The sequence below is a fragment of the Pecten maximus genome, chromosome 10 (assembly GCF_902652985.1).
Source record: "Pecten maximus chromosome 10, xPecMax1.1, whole genome shotgun sequence".
NCBI classification, from domain to species: Eukaryota; Metazoa; Mollusca; class Bivalvia; order Pectinida; family Pectinidae; genus Pecten; species Pecten maximus.
Window position 1 is genome coordinate 32933033 of NC_047024.1, and position 12356 is coordinate 32945388.

The 12356-nt window shown below is 37.6% G+C and overlaps 1 protein-coding gene across 17 annotated transcripts in view; it reads left to right on the forward strand.

Annotated features, from left to right (window-relative positions):
- LOC117335532 (UPF0705 protein C11orf49 homolog) overlaps nt 1-12356 on the forward strand; it is a 36595-nt gene that overhangs the window by 19793 nt on the left and 4446 nt on the right. For 5 of the 17 annotated variants that reach the window (XM_033895584.1, XM_033895578.1, XM_033895581.1 and 2 more), the window contains 2 exons: nt 8503-8571; nt 11746-11751. The exons of 3 other annotated variants lie outside the window; for them this stretch is intronic. In XM_033895584.1, the coding sequence (XP_033751475.1) occupies nt 8503-8571; nt 11746-11751 (75 nt within the window). Of the gene's footprint in view, nt 1-8502; nt 8572-9325; nt 9435-11745; nt 11752-12356 lie in introns of all 17 variants that reach the window. 9 more of the 17 variants (XM_033895587.1, XM_033895590.1, XM_033895588.1 and 6 more) reach the window with 4 other exon arrangements.

The following is a 12356-nucleotide window of genomic DNA, read 5'->3' on the forward strand; positions in this document are numbered from 1 at the left end:
TTCATAAAAAGTGAATTTTTAAATTTCTTTCATGAATTTTCAAAGGTTATTTCCCCCATATATTTAGATCATATTTACCATTAAATTGTTGAACAGGAAAACACTGGAATTAAAGTAATTTTCATTGAGTTATCCCCCTTGTGATATTTTTGTCATCATATATAGGTGTGTGTGTGTGTGTGTGTGTGTTATCTATCTAAGTTTCCTATATCCCTCTAGGATTTGCAATCAGGTTTTCTTATATACTACATGCATCTTAGACCCTTTTATGTCTAGTCAATAGCCACATTCATATCTTATATAATTTCATCTTTACTGGTAGATTGAAGGATAGAATATCACATAAAATTGAAATAAGGAAAAGAAAAATATGTGATTTACAAGTTTATATATAAATCTATAAAAAGGCTGATAGCTCACTCAGTCAGATGATCAGCCTACGTAACCTCAGGTGAAGATCTGAGGTGTGTGGTTTGATACTTCATGTGTATGGTGGCTTGTGTTTCTCATGAAGCTGAGAAACGATCCAGTCTTTGCTGTTGTGGCTCTGTCCTTGAACAAGACACTTCACCCTTATTGCTCTGGATGACATTTGAAGGGCCTCTTGTATGTTGTTCAGTGAGGTAGTCATCAACTTCTACAAGGAGACCCCACCTCAAAATGATCCTGGCTGTTCACAGGGTGATAGGCCCAGAAAACAAACCTGTAAACCAATATATGATAATTTCTGTTTTTAGTAAGTTTTGTCACATTTTGACAGTATTTGATTCATGCCATAAATTGCTTTAATTGCCAGTAAACTATTAGATTTAGTTTTGTCTTATTTTTGTGAGATGAGCTTTATTACAGTATTGCATAATTCAGTCATTTACTACAGTAAGTTAGTTTATATTTACAACAATGTAATTTTAGTCATCATAACTGAAGTAATATTTGCTTTAATAATTATTTAAGTCACATTTATGCCAAACAATATACACTGTACTTAGAATTATCAATTAAGTTGTAGGACAATCATTGATATTTTGTATTTTAATGATTTATAAATAGCAGTGCTAAATAATTTCTTATGATCCTTTACAGGTTTTATGTGTTCTACAATGTAAAACTTCTGTGTTCAGTATGTTGTGTACAGGTGTACTTTTCATTATTTGTCACTTGTCTCCACCTAACTCCACCCAACCACATCCAAAAACCAATAAAAAAATATTAAATAACAATGGAGTTTTTGATAAAAAAAAAATATGACAAAACATTGATCAGTTGTTTGTGTGGAAAGTCAAAATAAATTTAAATCAGGAGATACTGCTTCCATAACTTGGCGTTATAAAGAGTGTGGCAGTACATAGGGGTTTGTCTTTGTTGGTGCTATAATTATAAGAGTGCAAGTTTTTTTATCACAAATGGGGATAAGTGGTAGCTATTAAATAATGCCTGGGGCTGGTACAAGGGAGGTAACTCTATGTTGTCGACATTATGATTCTGATAGTCCTCGGTAATCTGGGAGAGAAGTGACACATAGTGATCTAGTACATTGGTAGGTAGTTTCATGTACAAGTGCTTATCAATTTATATCTAAAAAATTTAAGCTTTTTACCAAAGAAATCTGTATTATTGTTTGTATAGCAAAAGTGAAATGTGTTTATTTTAAATATATGGATATTTTAGATATGTAAATTCTTTTTTAGTACAAAGTTATTATTTGTGTCCTAGCTGGTAGGGAGTTGTCTTGTTGATATCGATCAGTCATGTAAAGATCCTCTTTTAGAATGTGAGACTGTACAAGTGTATTGTAAGGATGTTATACCTAACCAAGAATTTATATACAATGGTGTATGGTTGTATTTATACAGTGTATTTTACATATATATACAATGTACATAGCTTGTGTTATTTGTTTGAAATAAAATATGGCAGTTTTGTTACAATGAAGAGTTATGTAGTTTTGAAATTATTACGATATTTACTCTGCGGAAGCTTTATTATTGTATATTAAATTACTAATATATATCACTATATACATTTGTATATCAGCATCGGTATTTCAATAGCTTTGTCTTTCAGATTTATTCCCAAATAATTTTGAGTTCCAATATTGATAGGTTTTATTGATCATATTGGCAATGTAATTATTGGTATCGCATGTACAGTTGGTCTATAGAAACCATGTTTAATATCAGTAGTTAAGTCATAGTATACCCTGTCTCCATTATTTGGAGTGAGAGATTGTGCTGTCCTCCTGGGCATATCTCAAGACAGTATTTATATTTAAAGTCTGCAGCTGATTAGCCATTCTTGTCAAGTCAGGAGAACCACAACCCCTATAGTCATGATTTCAGTCATAATTTGATCATATTTTTAGTTTGTTTGGCTTTTACCAAATATTTCAGAGAGTGTTGGAATTGATTACATTAAGAATTATCTAAGATGACATATTGTTGTTAGCTCACCTGGTCCGAAGGACCAAGGTGAGCTTATGCCATACCGTTGCGTCCGTCGTCCGTCGTCCGTCCGTCCGTCTGTCGTCCGTCGTCCGTCGTCCGTCCGTCCGTCAACAATTGACTTCTTCTTCATAACCACACATCAGAATTTGACCAAATTTGGTCAGAAGCATCCCTATGGGTAGGGGACTCAGAATTGTACAAATGATGGGGCTGACCCCCTGGGGGCCTCTTGGGCGGGACCAAAAGGGGTCATTTTTGCGCTATTGATATAAACGACTTCTTCTCTGAAACCAAGCAATGGCTATCACTCATATTTGCCTGGTAGCATCACTATGGGGTGGGGATTCAAAATTGTACAAATGATGGGGCTGACCCCCCAGGGGCCTGAGGGGCGGGGCCAAATGTGGTCAATCTGGCTATATTGATATAAACGACTTCTTCTCTGAAACCAAGCAATGGCTATCGCTCATATTTGCCTGGTAGCATCATTATGGGGTGGGGATTCAAAATTGTACAAATGATGGGGCTGACCCCCTGGGGGCCTCTGGGGCGGGGCCAAAAGGGGTCATTTTTGTGCTATTGATATAAACGACTTCTTCTCTGAAACCAAGCAATGGCTATCACTCATATTTGCCTGGTAGCATCACTATGGGGTGGGGATTCAAAATTGTACAAATGATGGGGCTGACCCCCCAGGGGCCTGAGGGACGGGACCAAATGTGGTCAATCTGGCTATATTGATATAAACGACTTCTTCTCTGAAACCAAGCAATGGCTATCACTCATATTTGCCTGGTAGCATCACTATGGGGTGGGGATTCAAAATTGTACAAATGATGGGGCTGACCCCCTGGGGGCCTCTGGGGCGGGGCCAAAAGGGGTCATTTTTGTGCTATTGATATAAACGACTTCTTCTCTGAAACCAAGCAATGGCTATCACTCATATTTGCCTGGTAGCATCACTATGGGGTGGGGATTCAAAATTGTACAAATGATGGGGCTGACCCCCCAGGGGCCTGAGGGGCGGGGCCAAATGTGGTCAATCTGGCTATATTGATATAAACGACTTCTTCTCTGAAACCAAGCAATGGTTATCGCTCATATTTGCCTGGTAGCATCATTATGGGGTGGGGATTCAAAATTGTACAAATGATGGGGCTGACCCCCCAGGGGCCTGAGGGACGGGACCAAATGTGGTCAATCTGGCTATATTGATATAAACGACTTCTTCTCTGAAACCAAGCAATGGCTATCACTCATATTTGCCTGGTAGCATCACTATGGGGTGGGGATTCAAAATTGTACAAATGATGGGGCTGACCCCCCAGGGGCCTGAGGGGCGGGGCCAAATGTGGTCAATCTGGCTATATTGATATAAACGACTTCTTCTCTGAAACCAAGCAATGGTTATCGCTCATATTTGCCTGGTAGCATCATTATGGGGTGGGGATTCAAAATTGTACAAATGATGGGACTGACCCCCCAAGGGCGTGAGGGGCGAGGCCAAATGTGGTCTATCGGGCTATATTCATATAATTGACTTCTTCTCTGTAACCAAACAATGGATATCTCTCATATTTTACTGGTAGCATCACCTTGGGGTAGGAATTTGAAATTGTACAAATGACGGGGCTGACCCCCTGGGGTCTGAGGGGCGGGGCCAAAAGGGGTCAGTTTTACAGAATTGATATATAAACGACTTCTGCTCTGAAACTAAGCAATGGATATCACTCATATTTACCTGGTAGCATCCCTATGGAGTGGGGATTCAAAACTGTACAAATGGTGGGGCTGACCCCCAAGGGGTCTGAGGGGCGGGGCCAAAAGGGGTCAATTTGGCTCTCTTAATATAAATGACTTCTTCTCTGAAACCAAGCGATGGATATCGCTCATATTTGCCTGGTAGCATCACTATGGGGTGGGGATTAAAATTGTACAAATGATGGAGCTGACCACCCAGGGGCCTGAGGGGTGGGGCCGAATGTGGTCAATTTGGCTATATTGATATAAACGACTTCTTCTCTGAAACCGAGCAATGCCTGTCACTCATATTTGCCTGGTAGCATCACTATGGGGTTGGGATTTAAAATTGTACAAATGATGGGACTGACCCCCCAAGGGCGTGAGGGGCGGGGCCAAATGTGGTCTATCGGGCTATATTCATATAATTGACTTCTTCTCTGGAACCAAACAATGGATATCTCTCATATTTTACTGGTAGCATCACCTTGGGGTAGGAATTCGAAATTGTACAAATGACGGGGCTGACCCCCTGGGGTCTGAGGGGCGGGGCCAAAAGGGGTCAGTTTTACAGAATTGATATAAACGACTTCTGTTCTGAAACTAAGCAATGGATATCACTCATATTTACCTGGTAGCATCCCTATGGAGTGGGGATTCAAAACTGTACAAATGGTGGGGCTGACCCCCAAGGGGTCTGAGGGGCGGGGCCAAAAGGGGTCAATTTGGCTCTCTTAATATAAATGACTTCTTCTCTGAAACCAAGCGATGGATATCGCTCATATTTGCCTGGTAGCATCACTATGGGGTGGGGATTAAAATTGTACAAATGATGGAGCTGACCACCCAGGGGCCTGAGGGGTGGGGCCGAATGTGGTCAATTTGGCTATATTGATATAAACGACTTCTTCTCTGAAACCGAGCAATGCCTGTCACTCATATTTGCCTGGTAGCATCACTATGGGGTTGGGATTTAAAATTGTACAAATGATGGAGCTGACCCTCACTCCCCCTGGGGTGCAGAAGGCGGGGTCAAAAGGGGTCAATTGGTTTAAACAACTTCTTTTCTGAAACTAAGCAATGGATATCACTCACATTTGTGTGGTAGCATCCCTATGGGGTTGTGCCAAAAGTTAATTTTATTTCATGGATTAATGCATTTTTTGACATCAAATCCTTACGTACCCATATAAAATGCCTATGATATATTGACATAGCAATACCAGTGACAAATATACTTAATCATCATTCTTGTTTCATATCTCATGAAATCCAGGTGAGCGATACAGGCCCTCTGGGCCTCTTGTATTTATATACATACCTATTTCTATGACCATTTCAGTACAGGTACAATGTATTATGTAAATTATATGGAATTGAGTACTAGAAGAAAAGAGAAATAATGTCAATATGTCCATTGAAATTGTATATTGTTATCTGATATACACTTTGGAAAACAGGATAACTCTTTTTGGTTCAGAAAAAAATATCACTAAAAATGCAGAAACTATAAAGTAAAAGTTTAAACTTCACAACAGTTGTGACTATAAGTATTTTGGTAAATGTTTACCTGATTCTAGACTAGAGAACTCCTGAATGAATCCAGGAAAATAAATATACAAGTGTATAATGATCCAATGACCTCAAACAACTTAGGGCAGGATCCTGGAAAAGACATATTATGTAGTCTACATGAGTGAGAAACTGTAAGTTATCCACAAAAATCTGTGACAGTACAACAGAAATGACTCCGTAAAAAGAGATATGAGTCTCAAACTGCACATTATGTAATTAGGGGACAGATTGTGAGTATGATAAAACATGTGTACCAGGTTTGTGTGATCATAATAGGAATATTACAGTTGATACATTGTACTGATGTTTGACCTTTGCCGCTGCTACAACAAATACTCAGGTTTGACTTTGACTATCACACATAGACTGGTAGTTGATTTCACATTTTTTTTTATGGAAGTCCTTGACCATTGTGACTGGAATTTCTATGTTCTGTTGGTATCTGTACGGTCAAAGGAGTTATAAATGAAGTCAACTTTCCAGTTCCAGCTTTTATTAAGTCTTCAGTTAATATTGGATAACAATCAATCTTGCACCTCCATTCTCCAGCATCAACAATCTACACTACCAGAACACAGACCTACATCATTGATGGTATCCCCTCTGTCTGTCTCCTCTCAGAACACAGACCTACATTCCTGATGGTATCCCCTCTGTCTCTCTCCTCTCTGAACACCGACCTACATCATTGATGGTATCCCCTCTGTCTCTCTCCTCTCTGAACACCGACCTACATCATTGATGGTATCCCCTCTGTCTCTCTCCTCTCAGAACACAGACTACATCATTGATGGTATCCCCTCTGTCTCTCTCCTCTCAGAACACAGACTACATCATTGATGGTATCCCCTCTGTCTCCCTCCTCTCGGAGTACAGACCTACATCATTGATGGTATCCCCTCTGTCTCTCTCCTCTCAGAGTACAGACCTACATCATTGATGGTATCCCCTCTGTCTCTCTCCTCTCAGAGTACAGACCTACATCATTGATGGTATCCCCTCTGTCTCTCTCCTCTCTGAACACAGACCTACATCATTGATGGTATCCCCTCTGTCCCTCTCCTCTCAGAGTACAGACCTACATCATCGATGGTATCCCCTCTGTCTCTCTCCTCTCAGAACACAGACCTACATCAATTTTGGTATCCCCTCTGTCTCCTCTCAGAACACAGACCTACATCATTGATGGTATCCCCTCTGTCTCTCTCCTCTCAGAACACAGACCTACATCATCGATGGTATCCCCTTCGTCTCTCTCCTCTCTGAACACAGACCTACATCATTGATGGTATCCCCTCTGTCTCTCTCCTCTCTGAACACAGACCTACATCATTGATGGTATCCCCTCCGTCTCTCTCCTCTCAGAGTACAGACCTACATCATTGATGGTATCCCCTCCGTCTCTCTCCTCTCAGTACAGACCTACATCATTGATGGTATCCCCTCTGTCTCTCTCCTCTCAGAACACCGACCTACATCAATGATGGTAACCCCTCTGTCTCTCTCCTCTCTGAACACCGACCTACATCATTGATGGTATCCCCTCTGTCTCTCTCCTCTCAGAACACCGACCTACATCAATGATGGTAACCCCTCTGTCTCTCTCCTCTCAGAACACAGACCTACATCATTGATGGTAACCCCTCTGTCTCTCTCCTCTCAGAACACAGACCTACATCATTGATGGTATCCCCTCTGTCTCCCTCCTCTCTGAACACAGACCTATATCATTGATGGTATCCCCTCTGTCCCTCTCCTCTCGGAGTACAGACCTACATCATTGCTATCTCTGTCCAAAACTGTCTTTGACTATTAACAAAATCATAATTTACTTGAAATGTAAATTATCTGACCGATGTTTCTATTGGTCGACTACATGATATGGGTGGGCTTATCATCCTGAGGTGGACAGTTATTAGGAGGTCCATTGTCCACTACTCTGTACAGAGTTTCCCAGGCTAACTCATACCCTCAATTATACTTAATGATGTCAATCTCCCTTATTCTTTCATTTAGCTTCCTGTCTTTCTTATTAACATCATACATTTCCTCCTATTCCTGTTCTTAACATTCTGTCTTCCATTCTATCTCTTTTATCTGACATCAAACCATTTACTGTTTTCTTAAAATGTCTCTGATTATAAAACCTGCTGTCCTCACATTTTTCTATTTCATATTATGTCATACTATTAGTATTATAACATTAAAATTGGTGTCTAACCGTGACTTACAACATATAGTGATATTTGACCTTGACTTAAAACATAGACTGATGTTTGACCTTGACTTACAACATATACTAATGTTTGACCTTGACTTAAAACATACTGATGTTTGAACTTGACTTACAACATATAGTGATATTTGACCTTGACTTAAAACATAGACTGATGTTTGACCTTGACTTACAACATATACTGATGTTTGACCTTTGCTTACAACATATACTAATTATGTTTGACCTTGACTTAAAACATATACTGATGTTTTGACCCTGACTTTTACAGTGGATACTGGTTGTTGTCCTTGTTCTTTATACACATATATATTGTGTTTCAAATTGCCTTTTTTGTTTTATAATCCTGCTCGTCCTAGATAATGTTGACCCATACATAACTGTGTACTATATTATTACATAAATGTTGTATAACACTGCTTCTTCATGTCTGTATAGTTATATTATATATTGTCGATATTTCTTTTGTATGTAAAGTGTTGTGTGACAGTGTTGACCATGTTACAGAAATGCAAGCGGTCAGACTGTGGCTACTAATCCTCAACTGACCATGCCAAATCCCCAAGTTCACGCCAGGTATATATCTTCTGCTTGTGTCCGAACCTAATTCCACACTCAACATTGCTTTGCAAATTTTATTGTCTTGAAATTACACTACTTGAGTTTGATTATTGTCTATACTCATCTTAACTGAATACCAGCAAACATTTTAATAAAACTACTTCATTTGATATCTATTCCACATATTCTGTATGATATGATAGATTAGGATACTTGTTTAATAGCACACTAGCCAATCTCTTATATCAAAATTAATGCACATAACCTACTTCGCTGCTGAATTTCAAGTGATACAGTAATATTTTTAATGCACTTGTTCAACACCGTCCTTCCATGACGAGGAACAGATTTTCTTTCTGTCCTGCACAGCAGTACATTTTGCAATTGTTTGACAGCTGATGATAGCTGAAAATTAAGTATGTTGTAACTTATAAAACAAGTGCAGAATGTTTTCAAATTACTGGATATTTCTAATGACAGACAGGAAAAACCTCAAGGAATATAGATTTAAAGCAGGTTCATCAATTAAGGTCAGAAAATACAGGATAAATCATGGACCAACCTATTTTAACTAGAGGTCTACATTATTAATTAGAAGACAATTAGTCATAGATTTTACACTCCAGCTATTATAGATTGTATTATTGATAAGGCATACAAGTCTTTGCCTAAAACTTTGTTGAATTATATAGGGATGGGCATATCAATATAAACAGTTACAGAGATAGGTTTTCAACGTACAAACTTCATAGTGTTCATATTTTTTCAGGAAAAAGAAAAAGTCACACTTAACTGTGATGCAAGTATCGGATATTTCACACACATATTTACAAATATTTGCAAATAAAAGGAAGCAAATTGAAGCATTGGAAAGTGAGGTAGATTTTCTTATCGTGATTTTGTAGATAATTTCCTATTTGGGTTTTGCTTTAAGTATTTATTTAGCTGATATTAATTGGGTAGATAATTTGTAATAAATTGCACATGTTATGTAAATAGTTCAGTGGAAGTACTTAATAGTTTTAGGTTAAAGTCACAGGGTATTGTATAATTGGTCCTTTAGTTGTCTTATCCTAAATTAAAAGTTTATTATGTACCCCTTATTCTGATCTATCAGAGTTACTTCCCTTCATTTCACTTTGTCACTATGGTACGGATAGCTTGACAACCAATGACGGCCGAGAACCAGATACCTCCATACCCCAGAGAATTTTGTATGTGGTGCCTATAACACATAGAGACCATTGGTAATGTGAGATATTATGTCCCCAAACATATTGGCTGGATAATATAGTGGGACAGGTTTGTCTGTAAATCTAATCATATATGTTTGGGTGATGGAAGTTTCAGTTTTACCCACAATTAATTTTTCTTTCTTATTTATGCATTTGACAATTTGTAAATTCTCAGTGAAATGAAGAAAAATATTGCAATGAAATGTCTGTGTGTGCTGGCAATTAGAATCCAATTCAATCAACTGGTTTTAAGCATGGGGAAAGTTAAATTGACTGATGCATAATGAGTATTAATTCTCAATAATCTGTACCCTGTGCATCAGACATAGCTCCCAGACCAAATGTTACAAGCCCCTGTGACTTTCAATGTTACTGTGCATGGGGATACATACCTGTAGATAAGCATATTATATTAGTACACCTAGTTAGAAATTAATGCATAATTTTTTTATATTTTTTTCATGAATATTCATTTTTTTATATCTTTTAATCAATTTTCTTTTTTTAATATTCTTTAATCAATATTCATTTTTTTATATCTTTTAATCAATATTCTTTTTTTTATATTTTTTAATATTCATTTATAATTTGTTTTAATCATTGGTACCTATTAACCCAGGTATTTGTAAAAGAAAAAAAAGGAGAGAGAAAAAAAACAGTAAAATTTTCTATTCACTTCCAAGATTGCAGCTAAGGTGTACCTACATGACAACAGTGTAAACATGTACTAAAAGAGAAAAGCTGCTTTATAAATAAGTGTTACTAACAAATCCTTTCAAAGAGATCCTGGCAGATCTCCAGATGTTTACAAAGTCTCAACCCGAGATGTAAAGATCTCCAGGTGTTTACTAAGTATCACCTGAGACGTAAAGATCTCCAGGTGTTTACTAAGTATCACCTGAGACGTAAAGATCTCCAGGTGTTTACTAAGTATCACCCGAGATGTAAAGATCTCCAGGTGTTTACTAAGTATCACCTGAGATGTAAAGATCTCCAGGTGTTTACTAAGTATCACCAGTGATGTAAAGATCTCCAGGTGTTTACTAAGTATCACCTGAGATGTAAAGATCTCCAGGTGTTTATTAAGTATCACCTGAGATGTAAAGATCTCCAGGTCTTTACTAAGTATCACCTGAGATGTAAAGATCTCCAGGTGTTTACTAAGTATCACCTGAGATGTAAAGATCTCCAGGTGTTTACTAAGTATCACCAGTGATGTAAAGATCTCCAGGTGTTTACTAAGTATCACCTGAGATGTAAAGATCTCCAGGTGTTTATTAAGTATCACCTGAGATGTAAAGATCTCCAGGTGTTTACTAAGTATCACCTGAGATGTAAAGATCTCCAGGTGTTTACTAAGTATCACCGGAAATGTAAAGATCTCCAGGTGTTTACTAAGTATCACCTGAGATGTAAAGATCTCCAGGTGTTTATTTAGTATCACGGAGACGTAAAGATCTCCAGGTGTTTACTAAGTATCACCTGAGACGTAAAGATCTCCAGGTGTTTATTTAGTATCACCCGAGATGTAAAGATCTCCAGGTGTTTATTTAGTATCACCAGAGATGTAAAGATCTCCAGGTGTTTACTAAGTATCACCGGAAATGTAAAGATCTCTAGGTCTTTACTAAGTATCACCTGAGATGTAAAGATCTCCAGGTGTTTATTTAGTATCACGGAGACTTAAAGATCTCCAGGTCTTTACTAAGTATCACCTGAGATGTAAAGATCTCCAGGTGTTTACTAAGTATCACCGGAAATGTAAAGATCTCCAGGTCTTTTCTAAGTATCACCTGAGGTGTAAAGATCTCCAGGTGTTTATTTCCAGGTGTTTACTAAGTATCACGGAGATGTAAAGGTCTCCATCCGTTGCTGTATCTAATGTATTTCCTTTGCTTATGTGTAAACTAACAAATTTTAATGTTTTATTGCATGTTGGTTTCTTGTGCATCAGACCTAGGTAATGATTTTGTTTGTGTATAACCAGCTTACTTAGTCAAAGCTATTCCTGCTTGAATACTTCACTTCATATATATATATATATATGTATTTCTTTTCTCCTGTGATTATTTTCATATCTCCTAATTATTAACCTAAGATTATTTTAGCTAATCTCACAGTGTGAACTAACAGTGCACAGTGTGATGCCAACACATGTTATTGAATCTCTATGATTGGTAAAAACAAAATGGAAACATTTGTGATGGTTCATAGATATTTAAATCTATTCCTGTGATATAATTCTTATGGTTGAACTATGATCAATTCAGACAAAAAATTCATGTGATTTAAAATCCTGGACAAATAACTTACTATCATGCATGTTTTTACTAGGGGGTACTGTGGATAGATAATCATATTGAAGAGTTGAAGAAATTATTGGTATTGATTTTAAATGACAAAATGGTTTAATACAAAATCACTACAAAATAGTCTGTACAGTATACATAAATACTGGTAATTAAAATCTGCTTTGTTACAAATTACATCAAAGTCATAATAGAAAAGAGTGAAATTGTCTGTGTGAGATTTCTCTAAAACTTTTTCTTTGTCTTTATTATCATC